The 12,150-nt window shown below is 47.1% G+C and overlaps 1 protein-coding gene across 6 annotated transcripts in view; it reads right to left on the bottom strand.

Moving 5' to 3' along the window:
* Loxl2 (lysyl oxidase like 2) overlaps nt 1-12,150 on the bottom strand; it is an 89,104-nt gene that overhangs the window by 49,936 nt on the left and 27,018 nt on the right. For all 6 annotated transcript variants that reach the window (XM_042285080.2, XM_076545275.1, XM_016004951.3 and 3 more), the window contains one exon: nt 7,914-8,323. In XM_042285080.2, the coding sequence (XP_042141014.1) occupies nt 7,914-8,277 (364 nt within the window). In that variant the 5' untranslated portion in view covers nt 8,278-8,323. The remainder of the gene's footprint in view (nt 1-7,913; nt 8,324-12,150) is intronic.

Below are 12,150 nucleotides of genomic sequence, written 5' to 3'. Positions count from 1 at the left end.
GAGTTCCAGGCCAGCCAGCCTGGTCTACATAGTGAGACCTTGTCTCAAAACCAAAAACAAAGGCAAAGCCAAGAAGTGGTGAGGAGTCCCAGGCTTCAGCCTCTGGCTACTGTGGCACCACCATGATGGACTTTATCCTACCAAACTGTGAGTCAATATAAGCCTTCTTCCGTTAGGATGCTTCTTGACAGACACTTGGTCACAACAAGGAAAGTATCCCACTGAGGAGAAAACCACAGGGAATAGTGAACGCACTGCACTGGTGAGGATGTGCAGAAACTAAAGCCCGTGTGCATCAATGGTGCAGATGCTGTGGGAAACAGTATGGCGTTCCTCAAAACTCGTTTTGTTTGTTTGTTTGTTTGTTTGTTGTTTTGACCAGTTTATTGTGATGGGGGCCAGTGCTGGGGATAGGTCTCTGGGCCTTGTGTAACCACCAAGCTATGTCCCCAGCCTCCAAACTTGAAAGCTATCACATGATTCAGAATTCCAAAACTGAAGCCAGGTGTAGTGGCATACAGCTATAATTACAGCTCCTGAGGAGACTGAGGCAAGAGGATCAGAAGTTTGAGGCCAGCCAGGCTACACAGTGAGATCCAGGTCAGCCTGGACAGATGTACTCAGACCCATGTCTGTAATCAAAGCACTCAAGCAACTGCCAGAAGTTTGAGGCTAGACCGGGCTACACAGTGAGTTCCAGACTAGCCTGGGCTATGGAGTGAGACCTTGTCTCAATATATATATATATATTTAAAAGACTCAGGATGTAGCTTAGTGATGAGGTGCTGTCTAGTATTCACAAGGCCCCAGAACAAGAAAGGAAGGAAGGGAGGGAGGGAGGGAGAGAGGGAGGGAGGGAGGGAAAGGGGGAAGGAGGGAGGGACAGACATGGAAAGCGAGGCCTTGGGGAGGTGTTTGCACACCCACATTCACAGCAACACAATTCATAACTGCCAACAGACAGAAGCAGCGGACATCTGTTGACAAACTGCATACATATAAGGGCAAAACTGCAGGAGGGAAAATTCTGACGCATACTTCAACATACTTCAAACCTTGAGGACATTCCGCTAAGTGGGAAAAGCTGGTCATGAAAGGCCAAATACGGGAAGATTCCTACATAGAGTTCTCAAATTTTGAGAAAACAAGTAGACTAGGAATTGCCAGGGGCTGCAAAAAGGATGGGAGGTGGTTATTTAGTGGGTCCAGAGTTTCTGTTTTGGAAGAATGTTCTGGAAATTGTTTGCAAGACAATAGGAACATACTTAACATGACTGAACTGTATACGCACTTCAAATGGTTAAGATGTAAATATCCTCACTACATTTTATTGCAATAAAAATAAAAATATAAAAAGATGCCAGATTGTTTTCAAACAGTGATTTCATACATATGTACATATGTACGTGTGTGTATGTGTGTGTGTGTGTGTGTATGCATAGACGTGAAAGGTTGCCCACATGTGTGCACCTACATTCGTGGAGGCCAGAACTTGCCATTAGCATGCCTTCCTCTAGTGATCTTTACCTTATTTTTTGCAACAGGATCACTTCTCTGAACCTGGAGCTCGACAATTCGGCTAGGCTGACTGGCCCAACATCTTAATGGATGCAGCTGTCTCTGCCCCCCTGTGCAAGATTACATAGGTACAGCCTTCTTGTTTGGCTTTTATGTGGGTGCTAGGGATTCGAACTCAAGTCCTCATATTTGCACAGCACGCACTTTGCCCCCCTCCCACTCCCCCACCCGAGCACTACAAAACCAAAGTAAACCAAGGCCATTTTCCCACAGCTCCTTTTAGAGGCCTGCAGAACAGAAGAGGCTAACAAATCTGTGTTTATGGCCTGTCTGCCACGGGCTTGGGTGACCTGTGACTCAATCAACTATTAAAACAAACCTTGTCCCCCTTTCTAAAGTCAAAGTGACATCCAACAGACAGGCTGCCATGAAGACCAACAAGTTAACAAACGGGCCCAGGGACATGTCCGATCCTTTTTTCCTCCTAAGTAGAAAAGCCAGTGTATTACATGGTTCCCCTAGTGGGTGGGAGAGCCAGTGAAAACACTCCCATTATAGAGATTAGAAAACTGATGTGTGAAGCCGAGGTTCTTCCAGGCCAAGGAGGACACGGGGCCAGTCTCCTGACTTGCAAGCCTGACTACAACGTGTGTACTCTGATGCCTGGCTGGTTGGGGCTCAAAGGACAGAGCTTTGGCCACATTGTGGGAACAATGAGTTGATTGAAAACATCTGGACTGAGGTTTTCCAACCACTTTCCCAATCTGGGCTGGTTTCCAAGCCGTCAGGCTCCACTGAAACGCACGCTTGCTAATAGACGGCTGTTTCTACAGCAAGCTCGTATTTGTTTTACTACATACTAGCAACGGAAGGGCCCCTCCATCTTGCCAGCGAGGCTTCTTCCTCAGAACATTCTGAACTGAGCTGCTGAAGGGCAGATTGTGAAAAGAGGCAGTGCCCTTATTCCATCTGTAGCCAAAGAAGCCACCCTCACTTGGGCATGGAGGATGGCTCAAAACGTTTTGTTTTCCACCCAGTGTGTGTTGTGTATATAATCTATACTGTACATACTACACAAAATAATGGGGTTCAAGCCAGGTGTGGTGGCACATGCCTGTAATTGCAGAAGTAGGGAGTCAGAAGCAGGAGGATCACCCATGAGTTTGAAGCCAGTCAGGGCTACCTACTGATGACCAGTCTCAAAGAGTGAGCTCATGATGACATTCTTGTGCAGGCACATCAAGAACTTTGATATTATTCACCCCACTATCTCCTCCTGCCCTCCAGCTCTACTGATCCCCTCCTCTTCCCAAATAGACTCCCTTCTGCTTTCAAGGCCCTTTTTGGTTGTTTTTGTTTTATTTTGTTTTGTTTTCCAGACAGATTTTCTCTGTGTAGCCCTGGCTGTCCTGGAACTCACTATATAGACCAGGTTGGTCTTGAACTCAGAGATCCACCCGCCTCTGCTTCCCGAGTGCTGGGATTAAAGACATATGCCATCACTGCCTGGTGCAAGTCCTTTTTTAAAGTCTAGATTTCACGTATGAGAGAAAACATATTTTTCTGGTCGGCCCTGGCTTGCCTCATTTCATATGATGGTCTCCAGTTTCATACATTTTCCCCACAATGACATAATTTTGTTTTTGTGATAGCTGACTAGTATTCCATTGTGTGTACATGCATTTCCATCATTCAATCCTCTCTGTCTCATTTTTTTTCAATGACAGGGTCTCATTATGTAGCTCTGGATGTCCTGGACTCACTCTGCAGACCAGAGTGGCCTTGAACTCACAGAGATCTACTTGCTTCTGCCGCCCAAGTGCTGAGACTAAAGGCATGTACCACTGTGTCCAGCTTTCAGGAATCTCTTGATGGATGTCTAGCTTAATTCCATCACTTGGCTACTGTGAACAATTCAGAATGTCTTTAAAGGAATTGCATGGACCAGCAAAACATGTGAAATCAGCACCCTGGGGTACCCAGGGAACTGTTACTCAGCAGAACTGCCCTTTCCTGTGCCTTTCATGCTCTCTTCTGGGAGTCTTGCTCTCTGTTATGCTTGACCATGATGCTTTCTATTAGATGGAGGACATGCAAGTCTACACTTTGCTTAAGATAGTATCACCACCCACAGTTTTCTATTTGGTCTGATTTCATGTCAATGTTTTCTCCAATATATCTAGTGCCCATTAGCTGTGATTCCAACACACCCGGCTTGCATGTCTGCCTGTGGGCATGTGAGGCGGTTCTAGGCATCTTGGGGACATCTAGATACTAGGAAAGTGGTACTTGGGATGAGGCTCATATCTAGGACACAAAAAAGCCATTCAATCAGAAACAAAATTGTTTTACTCTTTCCACTCACTCACAGAAACCCATCTTCCCATGAAAGAAGAATGTAAACAAATTAACTAATGCTTTGGAAGAAGCGGAGCATAAAGGAAACAGCGTTTGGATGCTGAGTCCTCAGTTTGATCAGGGCAATGGAAGTTATCCAGAGTTAGAACATGCAGGGTCCTTGTCAGTGTTGGTACGGTTGAGTGGAGAGTGCCCAACCTGTTTCAGGTTACTGCGAAAGCCCATCAGAGGGTATGTAATGGGCCAGCTGCCCTCTTTAGAAAGGGCCATGGTTTGCCTGGGCTTAGAGAGGTTTTGGGAGTTGAGACCTGCTTGCAGGTTAGGCTGAAAAATCCAGGGGATTCCTGGTGATTATCCTATTTTCATTATGACAGCTTGAACCTTGGAGGTGCCTGGAGACTCCAGAAGGGCAGCCTGCTATGGGGTCAGTTACATCATTCCCAGCCCAACCACAGAGCCTGACTCCCAGGTCAGACTCCACTGGGTACTACCAGCAGCAGCAGCCCCAGTCAGGACACTGGCCAGACTCTGGTCATCACACCCTATACTGTTTCATCAACTGTATTCTCCTACACCAAAGCAGAACAGCCAGCTCATATTTACTTGGTGCACACCACGCACCCAGTGCTAAAATAAAACCTCCACTGAGGCTGATGAAAACTTAAATACACTTATATTTAGTAGTTCTCTCATGGTGCAAACCACGTGCCACTTTACATGCACATGGATGGACTCTGTGTGTGTGTGTGTGTGTATAAGAGTATGCACAAGGGTGTGTGTGTGTGTGTGTGTGTGTGTGTGTGTGTGTGTGTGTGTGTGTGTGTGAACGTTTGTACATGTGCATGTGGAGACCAGAGGACAACCTCAGGTGCTGACCACCTGATTTTGTGAGGCAGGTTTTCTTACTGGCCTGAAACTCTCCAAGTAGGCTAGAGTGGCTAGCCCGTGAGCTCCATGACCTGCCCGTTTCTACTTCCCAGTGCTGGGATCACAAGTACATCTCACCGGGTTCAGCTGCCACCTCCACTTCTTGTGTGAGTGGGGATGGGGTGGGGAGGTGGGTAGGGACCAAACTTGGGTCTTCATTCGCTCTTTATTGACTGAGCCATCTTTTTCTCGTCTCTCAGACGACTCAACTCTTAAATCCCCTGGCATTGCAGTGTTCAGCTCATCTAGTATCTGTTTCTCCCCATCCTTTCCTTAAACTGCAGCTGTCATAACCCTCGATGGCTTCAGTGTCCACACAGATGGCCTTTAGAAGTTCAGTACTCGGTCACGTCTTCTTTCTAGAGAGACCCTCTTGTCCTTAGCTCCTGCTGCTCTGCAAGGTCATGGCTCAGCCCTGGTTGTAATCAACAACTGTACCCTCCTCAACCTCCATCTCAACCATCATGTTCTGCAGCTGTATCTCCCACCATCTTTCCAGCACATTCTTGTTAGTATTACTTCAGCCGAGATCACTTCCCATCCGTTAGAGTAGTTTTGCAGGATCCTTCCTTCCTCCTCACGTCTCTCCCTTCCTTATTCATCAAGGATTCTGTAAACCAACATTTTATTAGCTACCTTTCAAGTCTTCTCCATTCTCCTGAACCCTTTGATCCTGGTCATCCTCCAGTAGCAAAGTCCTACCCAACAAGTGAACCTGTCCTGCCACCCCCTGCTGGCTCCTGTGGGCAAAGATCCACAGATATTTGGTGATAGATTTGCTGCAAATATGATTAAAAAATAAATCTGTCACTGGGTAAAAGCCACCATTGTTGGAGAGTACTTGTCATAAAATTTTGAGGATACAATAATCTGGAATGGAAAATAAAAATCTGACGTAAGCCCTGGTTCACTCGGATAGCAGAATAAACAGATGTGGACATATGGACGAACACCGGAAGTTTAGTCAGAGACAGGAAGTGGTTTTAAAGGCTCCAACTAATCAGTCTTGGCTGCTTTGGCTCTCATGGTTGCCAAGTAACCCAGAACAAGCTTTCGGAACATGTGACTCTCAGCATGGGCCAGTTCTTCCATAGGAAACTCACCACTGCCTGGAGGTGAGGTATGCAGAAAGCAGTACACCTTTCTTCCTGTCATTTCTAGAATAACTGAAAGGAGGGAGGGCTGAGGGGAGTTTAACTTGTCTATCTCACTGTCCCTCCAACCTGCTACAGGTTCAGTCACACACCAAACTTTGAGATCAGCACATCCTGGGTTAAGTCTGAAATGTTCTGCATTTTCATGCTCACACAGGAGAGTTTTGTACAGTTATCATGGCATTGATCCTCTGGTCCAGGGAGTGTAGACAGCTCACTCAAGTCCAACAGTCTAATTCATGCCAAGGCCTGTGGTCAACTCAGTAGGGGAGCAGGTACTTGATTTACCAATCTGGAGTGGAGGCGCAGTTCCTGGAAGAATACTGTGTGTGTGTGTGTGTGTGTGTGTGTGTGTAAGCCTGTGTGGACACCGGAGGTATCAGGTACCTTTTTCCACTTGACTTTTTGAGACAGAGTCTTTCACTGAACCTGGTGCCCACCAATTGGCTAGGCTGGCTGGCCAATGAGCTCCAGGGATCCACTTGTCTCCACTCCCTCGGCATGGAGGCTTCATGTACATGCCACCATGCCCAGTTTTTAGGCAGGTGCTAGAGAGCCAAACTCAGGTCTTCACACTCACACAGCCAGCTCTTTCCCCACAGAGCCATCTCCTGGCCCCAAGAACATCTGTTTGCAAATGATGCCTTTCACCCACACCTGCATTCCCAACTAGGGCACACCAATTCTTCAAGGGTCCATCTTCCAGATGTCAATCACACGCCACACAACATTTTGCTTGATGATGGTACCACCTGTACAAGAGAGGTTCTCAGATACCACCCTCTCACCTGGTGACCTCAGAGTTGTTTTTGTAAGAATCCTTTATGATGCCACATGATGCTTTTTTTCAGAGCACATCTACATTGCAAAGCTGTATTGTTAGCTCAGCGTGGCTCTGGGCTAAGAGTTTGAGTCACGAAAACCGGCCCTCCCTCAAAATTCTCTCTTATGTGTTTCAAAATTATATTTAATTCTGTGTATGTGTGTTTATCTGTGTGTAGGTGCTTGCACATGACAGCAGGTACCCTCAGAGTCCTCCAGAAGTCTCAGACCACCCCTAAACCCCGAGCTAGCTATAAGCTATTGTAAGCCACCTGAGATGAGTGCTGGGAATCAAACTCAGGTCCTCTAGAAAAGCAGTGTGTGCTGAGGCCTCTCTCCAGTCTCGTTATTTTGTTTTGTTATTGTTGTTTCAGGATAAATTTACTTGAGTCTAACATGGAAGGAAAGAAGAGGCCAATTTGAGGTTAACAATCAGTGTGACTCTGTTCCTATGACAACCAATGCTGTAAAATCATGTTAAAGTTGAAAGAGCAAGTTGAAGATATGTGTAGTGGTGCTCATTTGTAGTTCCAATGGCAGGGAGGCAGAGACAGGGGGATCCCTGAGGCTTGCTGGCCTAACAGCTTAGCCATCAAGAGACCTCAAAACAACAACAACAACAACAACACAACCTAGTTGAATAAAAGTGCACACACACACACACACACACACACACACACGTAGACACGATAAAATAATAATGATGATGATGATCTTCTTGTGGGTAGAAATCTAGCCTGTGGAGCCCTTTTGAGAAAGAGTGAAAGCCCTACTTGGAGGGAGAAATCTGGATGCAGGAATGATACTGCAACCCCTAGACACGGAATATGGCTTAGAGAGATGGGCACAGGCTAATTTCACCTACTGACTGAGGTCACCGACCATCTTGGCTTGCCTGAGACGTATCCTGCTCAAAGCAGGAATAGCCTGGAGAGTTCATGATGGTTGCTCCCTCTATCATTCCCTGGAGGGGCCTCCCACCAGCCTTCCAGCAAGACCCTGCTTGCAGGGCAGATAGAAAACCTCTTGGGAAGTCATGCTTAATAGCAATTACAGCTTTCTTTGCAGGCTAATCAGGGCATATCCTGGCCTCGCTGTGTGATATACACTTAGCTCCACAGCACAGTCTCTTACCTTCTCCTGGGCCGTAGGAGGAGCTGGCAGTCCAGGACTTGGCTTCCACATAACCCACTTCCCGGCAGACAACGTGGGCAGCATGGATGGAGAAATCATCATCACACACAGTGCCCCACTGGCCTTCATAATAGACCTCCACACGGCCTTCATTGTGCTTCCTCTTCTGGCCCGCCAGGCGTACCTGGATCTTGACCACATCAGAGGGTACCTGGTGCTGGTGGTACTCGGGAGCTGGCTGCTGGAAGTACTCAGGGTACTGGAGCTGGTAGGGCCAGCTCTCATACTGTGCCAGGCTCAGGGAGGGCAGGACGACAAACACAGCCAAACAGCCATAGAAGCGTGAGCCAGGAGGCATCTCCATCCTTGTCCTGTGCTGAGAGGAGGTCAGGGGTGGCAGCAGAAACTTTCTGGAAAAAGAGAGAGAGTCATTAGTCTAGGATAAAGGTTGTAGATACCTGTAAAGTGTTCTGTGACGTCATCCCTGCCTTTTCCATGCTTGCTGTGAGGACGGTGGGAACAAACCCACAGTATCGCCTTTGTCTAAACGTGCAGTAACGCTAAAGCATAGCACGCCGATGTGATAAGGACTTTACTACTTTATGTCTTGGTTGTATTCTTGGCGTTTTTTTTGTTTTCTTTTGCTTGGTTTGAGATGTGGTCTGACTCTGAATCAAACTCATAGTGTGATCCGTCCACCTCAGCTTCCAAGCACTGGGAGTACAGGCGAGAGCCACCACACCCGCAGTCGTGGCTTGTGTCCATCACTCCTTTGCCGTGGTTCCTTCTGCTCACGAACAACACTGAATGTAAAATGCCATGCTAGGTCACGCCCACAACAGCCTCACACAGCTTGTTTACAAGTCACTGGATTGCATCAAGAGGCCACATGGAGGGATGGATGTCCACCATCCAGGTTTGTGAGGGAACATTCTAGGATGTTTAAACAATGCCTGAGTGTCCTGTCCCGTCCATATCCGGTGCACCCCGCCCCCACCTGTCATTAGGTGAAACCTGACAGTGGAAGGCTACTGAGGCTGCGTGGGCTCAAAGAGCCCAGGATCCAGAGAGAAAGGATGGACATTGAGGTGCACTTACATAGGTCTCTGCTTTTCCCAAGACAGTGCCCAGTAGGTCGGAGAGCTCACTGAAATTTTCAGTGGCCCTTCAAGGACTGACGAGATAGAAATCAAAAGGACTGATGATAGAGACAAATTAGGACACGGAGTGTAAATAGCATGTTCAGAAACCCAGGGAGAGGAGAGGAAGAACGTACAGAGGAAGCATTTAAGAGCAATAGTGAAGAATTTTCCTGACACTGAGGAACAGTAGCAAGACCAAGCAGTGTACTTAGAGAGGAAAGCACCTCTGGGCTACCACAGGGACTGTGGAAAATCAGAGCCTGAGGAAGTCTCACACATAGCTGGAAGGGAATGGGCATGCTCCATCTGAAGACCATCAGGAAGCCTCTCTACAAAAATGAGGAAGCAAGAAGATAGCGGTAACATTTTCTAAGGGCTGACAGAGTAACAGCAGTCTATCTATGTGCATGGGGCGGCGGGGGTGGGGGTGGGGGATGAAGATGAGAACACGGAGACAAACAAATATGGAGGTACCAGAAGGAGATCTTTAAGTCAAAGGAAAAGTAGCCCCAGTAATGGTGTGGAGGTTTAGGAAGGAATGAAAGATGGAGTAGAAAACTACATGAGCACACCTGAATGCAAACCCACTGTGTAAAATAATAACAATATCCTATGTCCTAAAATATCTGCACTGTGCACTGGCGAGGTAGCTCAGTGGTAGGGCACTTGCCTATCATGGGTGACCCTGGGTTTGGTATTCAGAGTTCCATCATGACCATAATAATAAACAGCAACAGCAATGTGTGTGTGTGTGTGTGTGTGTGTGTGTGTGTGTGTGTGTGTGTGTGTGTGTGTGTGTGTGTGTGTGATTAAAATGCTGGAAACAGCAGCACAAAAAGCTGGACTGAAGTGTAAAGTGTGTGGTCTGGGCAATGGCACAAGTCTATTTGTTTGTTTGTTTGTTTGTTTGCTTGCTTGTTTTTTGAGACAGAGTTTTTCTGTGTAACCCTGGCTGTCCTGAAACTCGCTCTGTAAACCAGGCTGGCCTCGAACTCAAAGAGATCTGCCTGCCTCTGCCTCTCAAGTGCTGGGATTAAAGGCATGCGAGACCATCTCCTGGCTACAAGTCTATTTCCTAACAGATTTAACAAGCTTTGACAGATGCATGCTCTAAGGTTTGTGTTAATCACCCTAAGAACAGCAAAACAAGAGAAATAGAACAGGTCACTGCAGTGGGTAAATAAAGGAATTCTGAAAAAAAAAATACTTGACTTGTGATCTTGCTGTTGCTGTGATGAACCACCTGGGATAATCGACTAGGAAGGATTCATCTTGACTCACGGCTTCAGAAGTTTCAGTCCATGGTCACATGGTCACATTACTTTGGGCATGTGGCGGCTCCATGTATAATATAGAAGGAGCACATGGCAAAGGAGGTTGCTCTTCTCCAGGGAATAAAGGGAGGGAGAAGAGGTTGGGGTTCCAATGTCTCTCTCATCTCCCTCTCTCTCCTTCTCTGGTGTTTGCACTTGTGTGGAGGCCAGAGGCAGACTTCCTCAATTGCTCTCCACCTTATTTTTTGAGACAGGGTCTCTCCATTGAACCTGATGCTCACTGACTCAGCTCCATTGACTGGCCAGCAAGTCCTACAGGACCCATCTGTCTTTACCTCCACGCCCTGGGATTATACGTATATGCCACCATGCCCAGCTCTTATGTGGGTACTGAGCATCTGAACTCAGGGCTCCATTATTATGCAGCAAGCACTTTACCAACTGAGTCACCTCCCAGCCCCCCAGTATTCCTTTTGAAGGCATGCCCCCATGGCCTAAATTCTTTCCAGTAGGCTTCGTCTCCTAAAGCAGTAGGTCGCCACCCCTCTGGGGATTGAATGACCCTTTCACAGGGTTTATATATCAGATATTTACATTATGATTCCTAATAGTAGCAAAGTTACAGTGATGAAGTAGCAATGAAAATAATTGTATGGTTGGGGGTCAGCACAACATGAGGAACTGTATTAAAGCGTCGTGCATCAGGAAGGTTGAGAACCGCGTCCTAAAGGTTCCGCTACTTCCCAATAGTGGTAAGGACTGAAAACAAAATACAGCCTTTTTGAGACTTTAGGAAAGCACTGTAGATGCTCCAATTAAAAGGCAAAAGTCACTAAAACAGATTGAACAATACAATCAAACTACACAGTCTTCCGAAAGACTCACCACGAAAAGGTGGAGGAAGATACACCGTGCGCAGCTCAGCCAAGAGAAAGCCGGTCCAAAGTGAGAGGACACCGGCTCCAGAGCAAGACTACCAGAGCCCGAAGGGAACAGCTAACGGAAGTCAGTCCGCCAGGAAGGTACAACTGGGTGAGGTGCAAGGGTCGTTTCAACATGCATGAGACAAATACCAACAGAAGGAAAAGGAAATCGGGTCCATCGGCCGATCCTTAGCTGCCATGCAGACTCCCCACACAACACAGCCCTGGCACGGAATCCAGAAACAATGAGATTAACGACCTGACAGTTCACGAGTTTCTGGAAGCTGTGTTCAACAACTCCACAGGACGGATTCCCTGCAAGGACCCACAGACTTGCCAAAAGGAACCCCAAGCTGAGTCAACATCAAGTCTCAGCACAGTCGATGAAACCGCACACTGGACTGTCTGGCCAAAGGAGATTTTAGCCAGGTACCAAGGCTGAAAACCTAACAAGCATTTGTCTGTTTTGTCTCTAATAACACAGACGGTGGACTCAGTAAACCCTGAAGAAGCTGGAGATGTTGGTAGAGTGCTTACCAGCAAGCACAAGACCTGGGGTTCAATCCTTAGCATTACCTGTAGTCTCAGCACGTGGGAAATGGAGACAAGAGAATTTTGAGTCCAAGATCATCCTCAACTACACAGCAAGCTTGAGGCCAGCCTAGGCTAATAAGACACTTCCAAAACAAGCAAACAACAACAGAAACATAGAAGGGAAAGTTGTTTTAGATGCTGGCTCTTCTGGTTCAATTCAAGGTCACCTGACAGTGACCTCCACTGTCAAAGTTTAAAGGCTAACACTGGACATCACACGGCAAAGGACGTGTGTGTGTGTGTGTGTGTGTGTGTGTGTGTGTGTGTGTGTGTGTGTGTGTGTGTGTATCTCTTCTTGTCTCAT

Source organism: Peromyscus maniculatus, chromosome 9 (genome assembly GCF_049852395.1).
Source record: "Peromyscus maniculatus bairdii isolate BWxNUB_F1_BW_parent chromosome 9, HU_Pman_BW_mat_3.1, whole genome shotgun sequence".
NCBI classification, from domain to species: domain Eukaryota; kingdom Metazoa; phylum Chordata; class Mammalia; order Rodentia; family Cricetidae; genus Peromyscus; species Peromyscus maniculatus.
The sequence above is the reverse complement of the archived record's forward strand: the minus strand, read 5'-3'. Positions and strand labels throughout refer to the sequence as shown.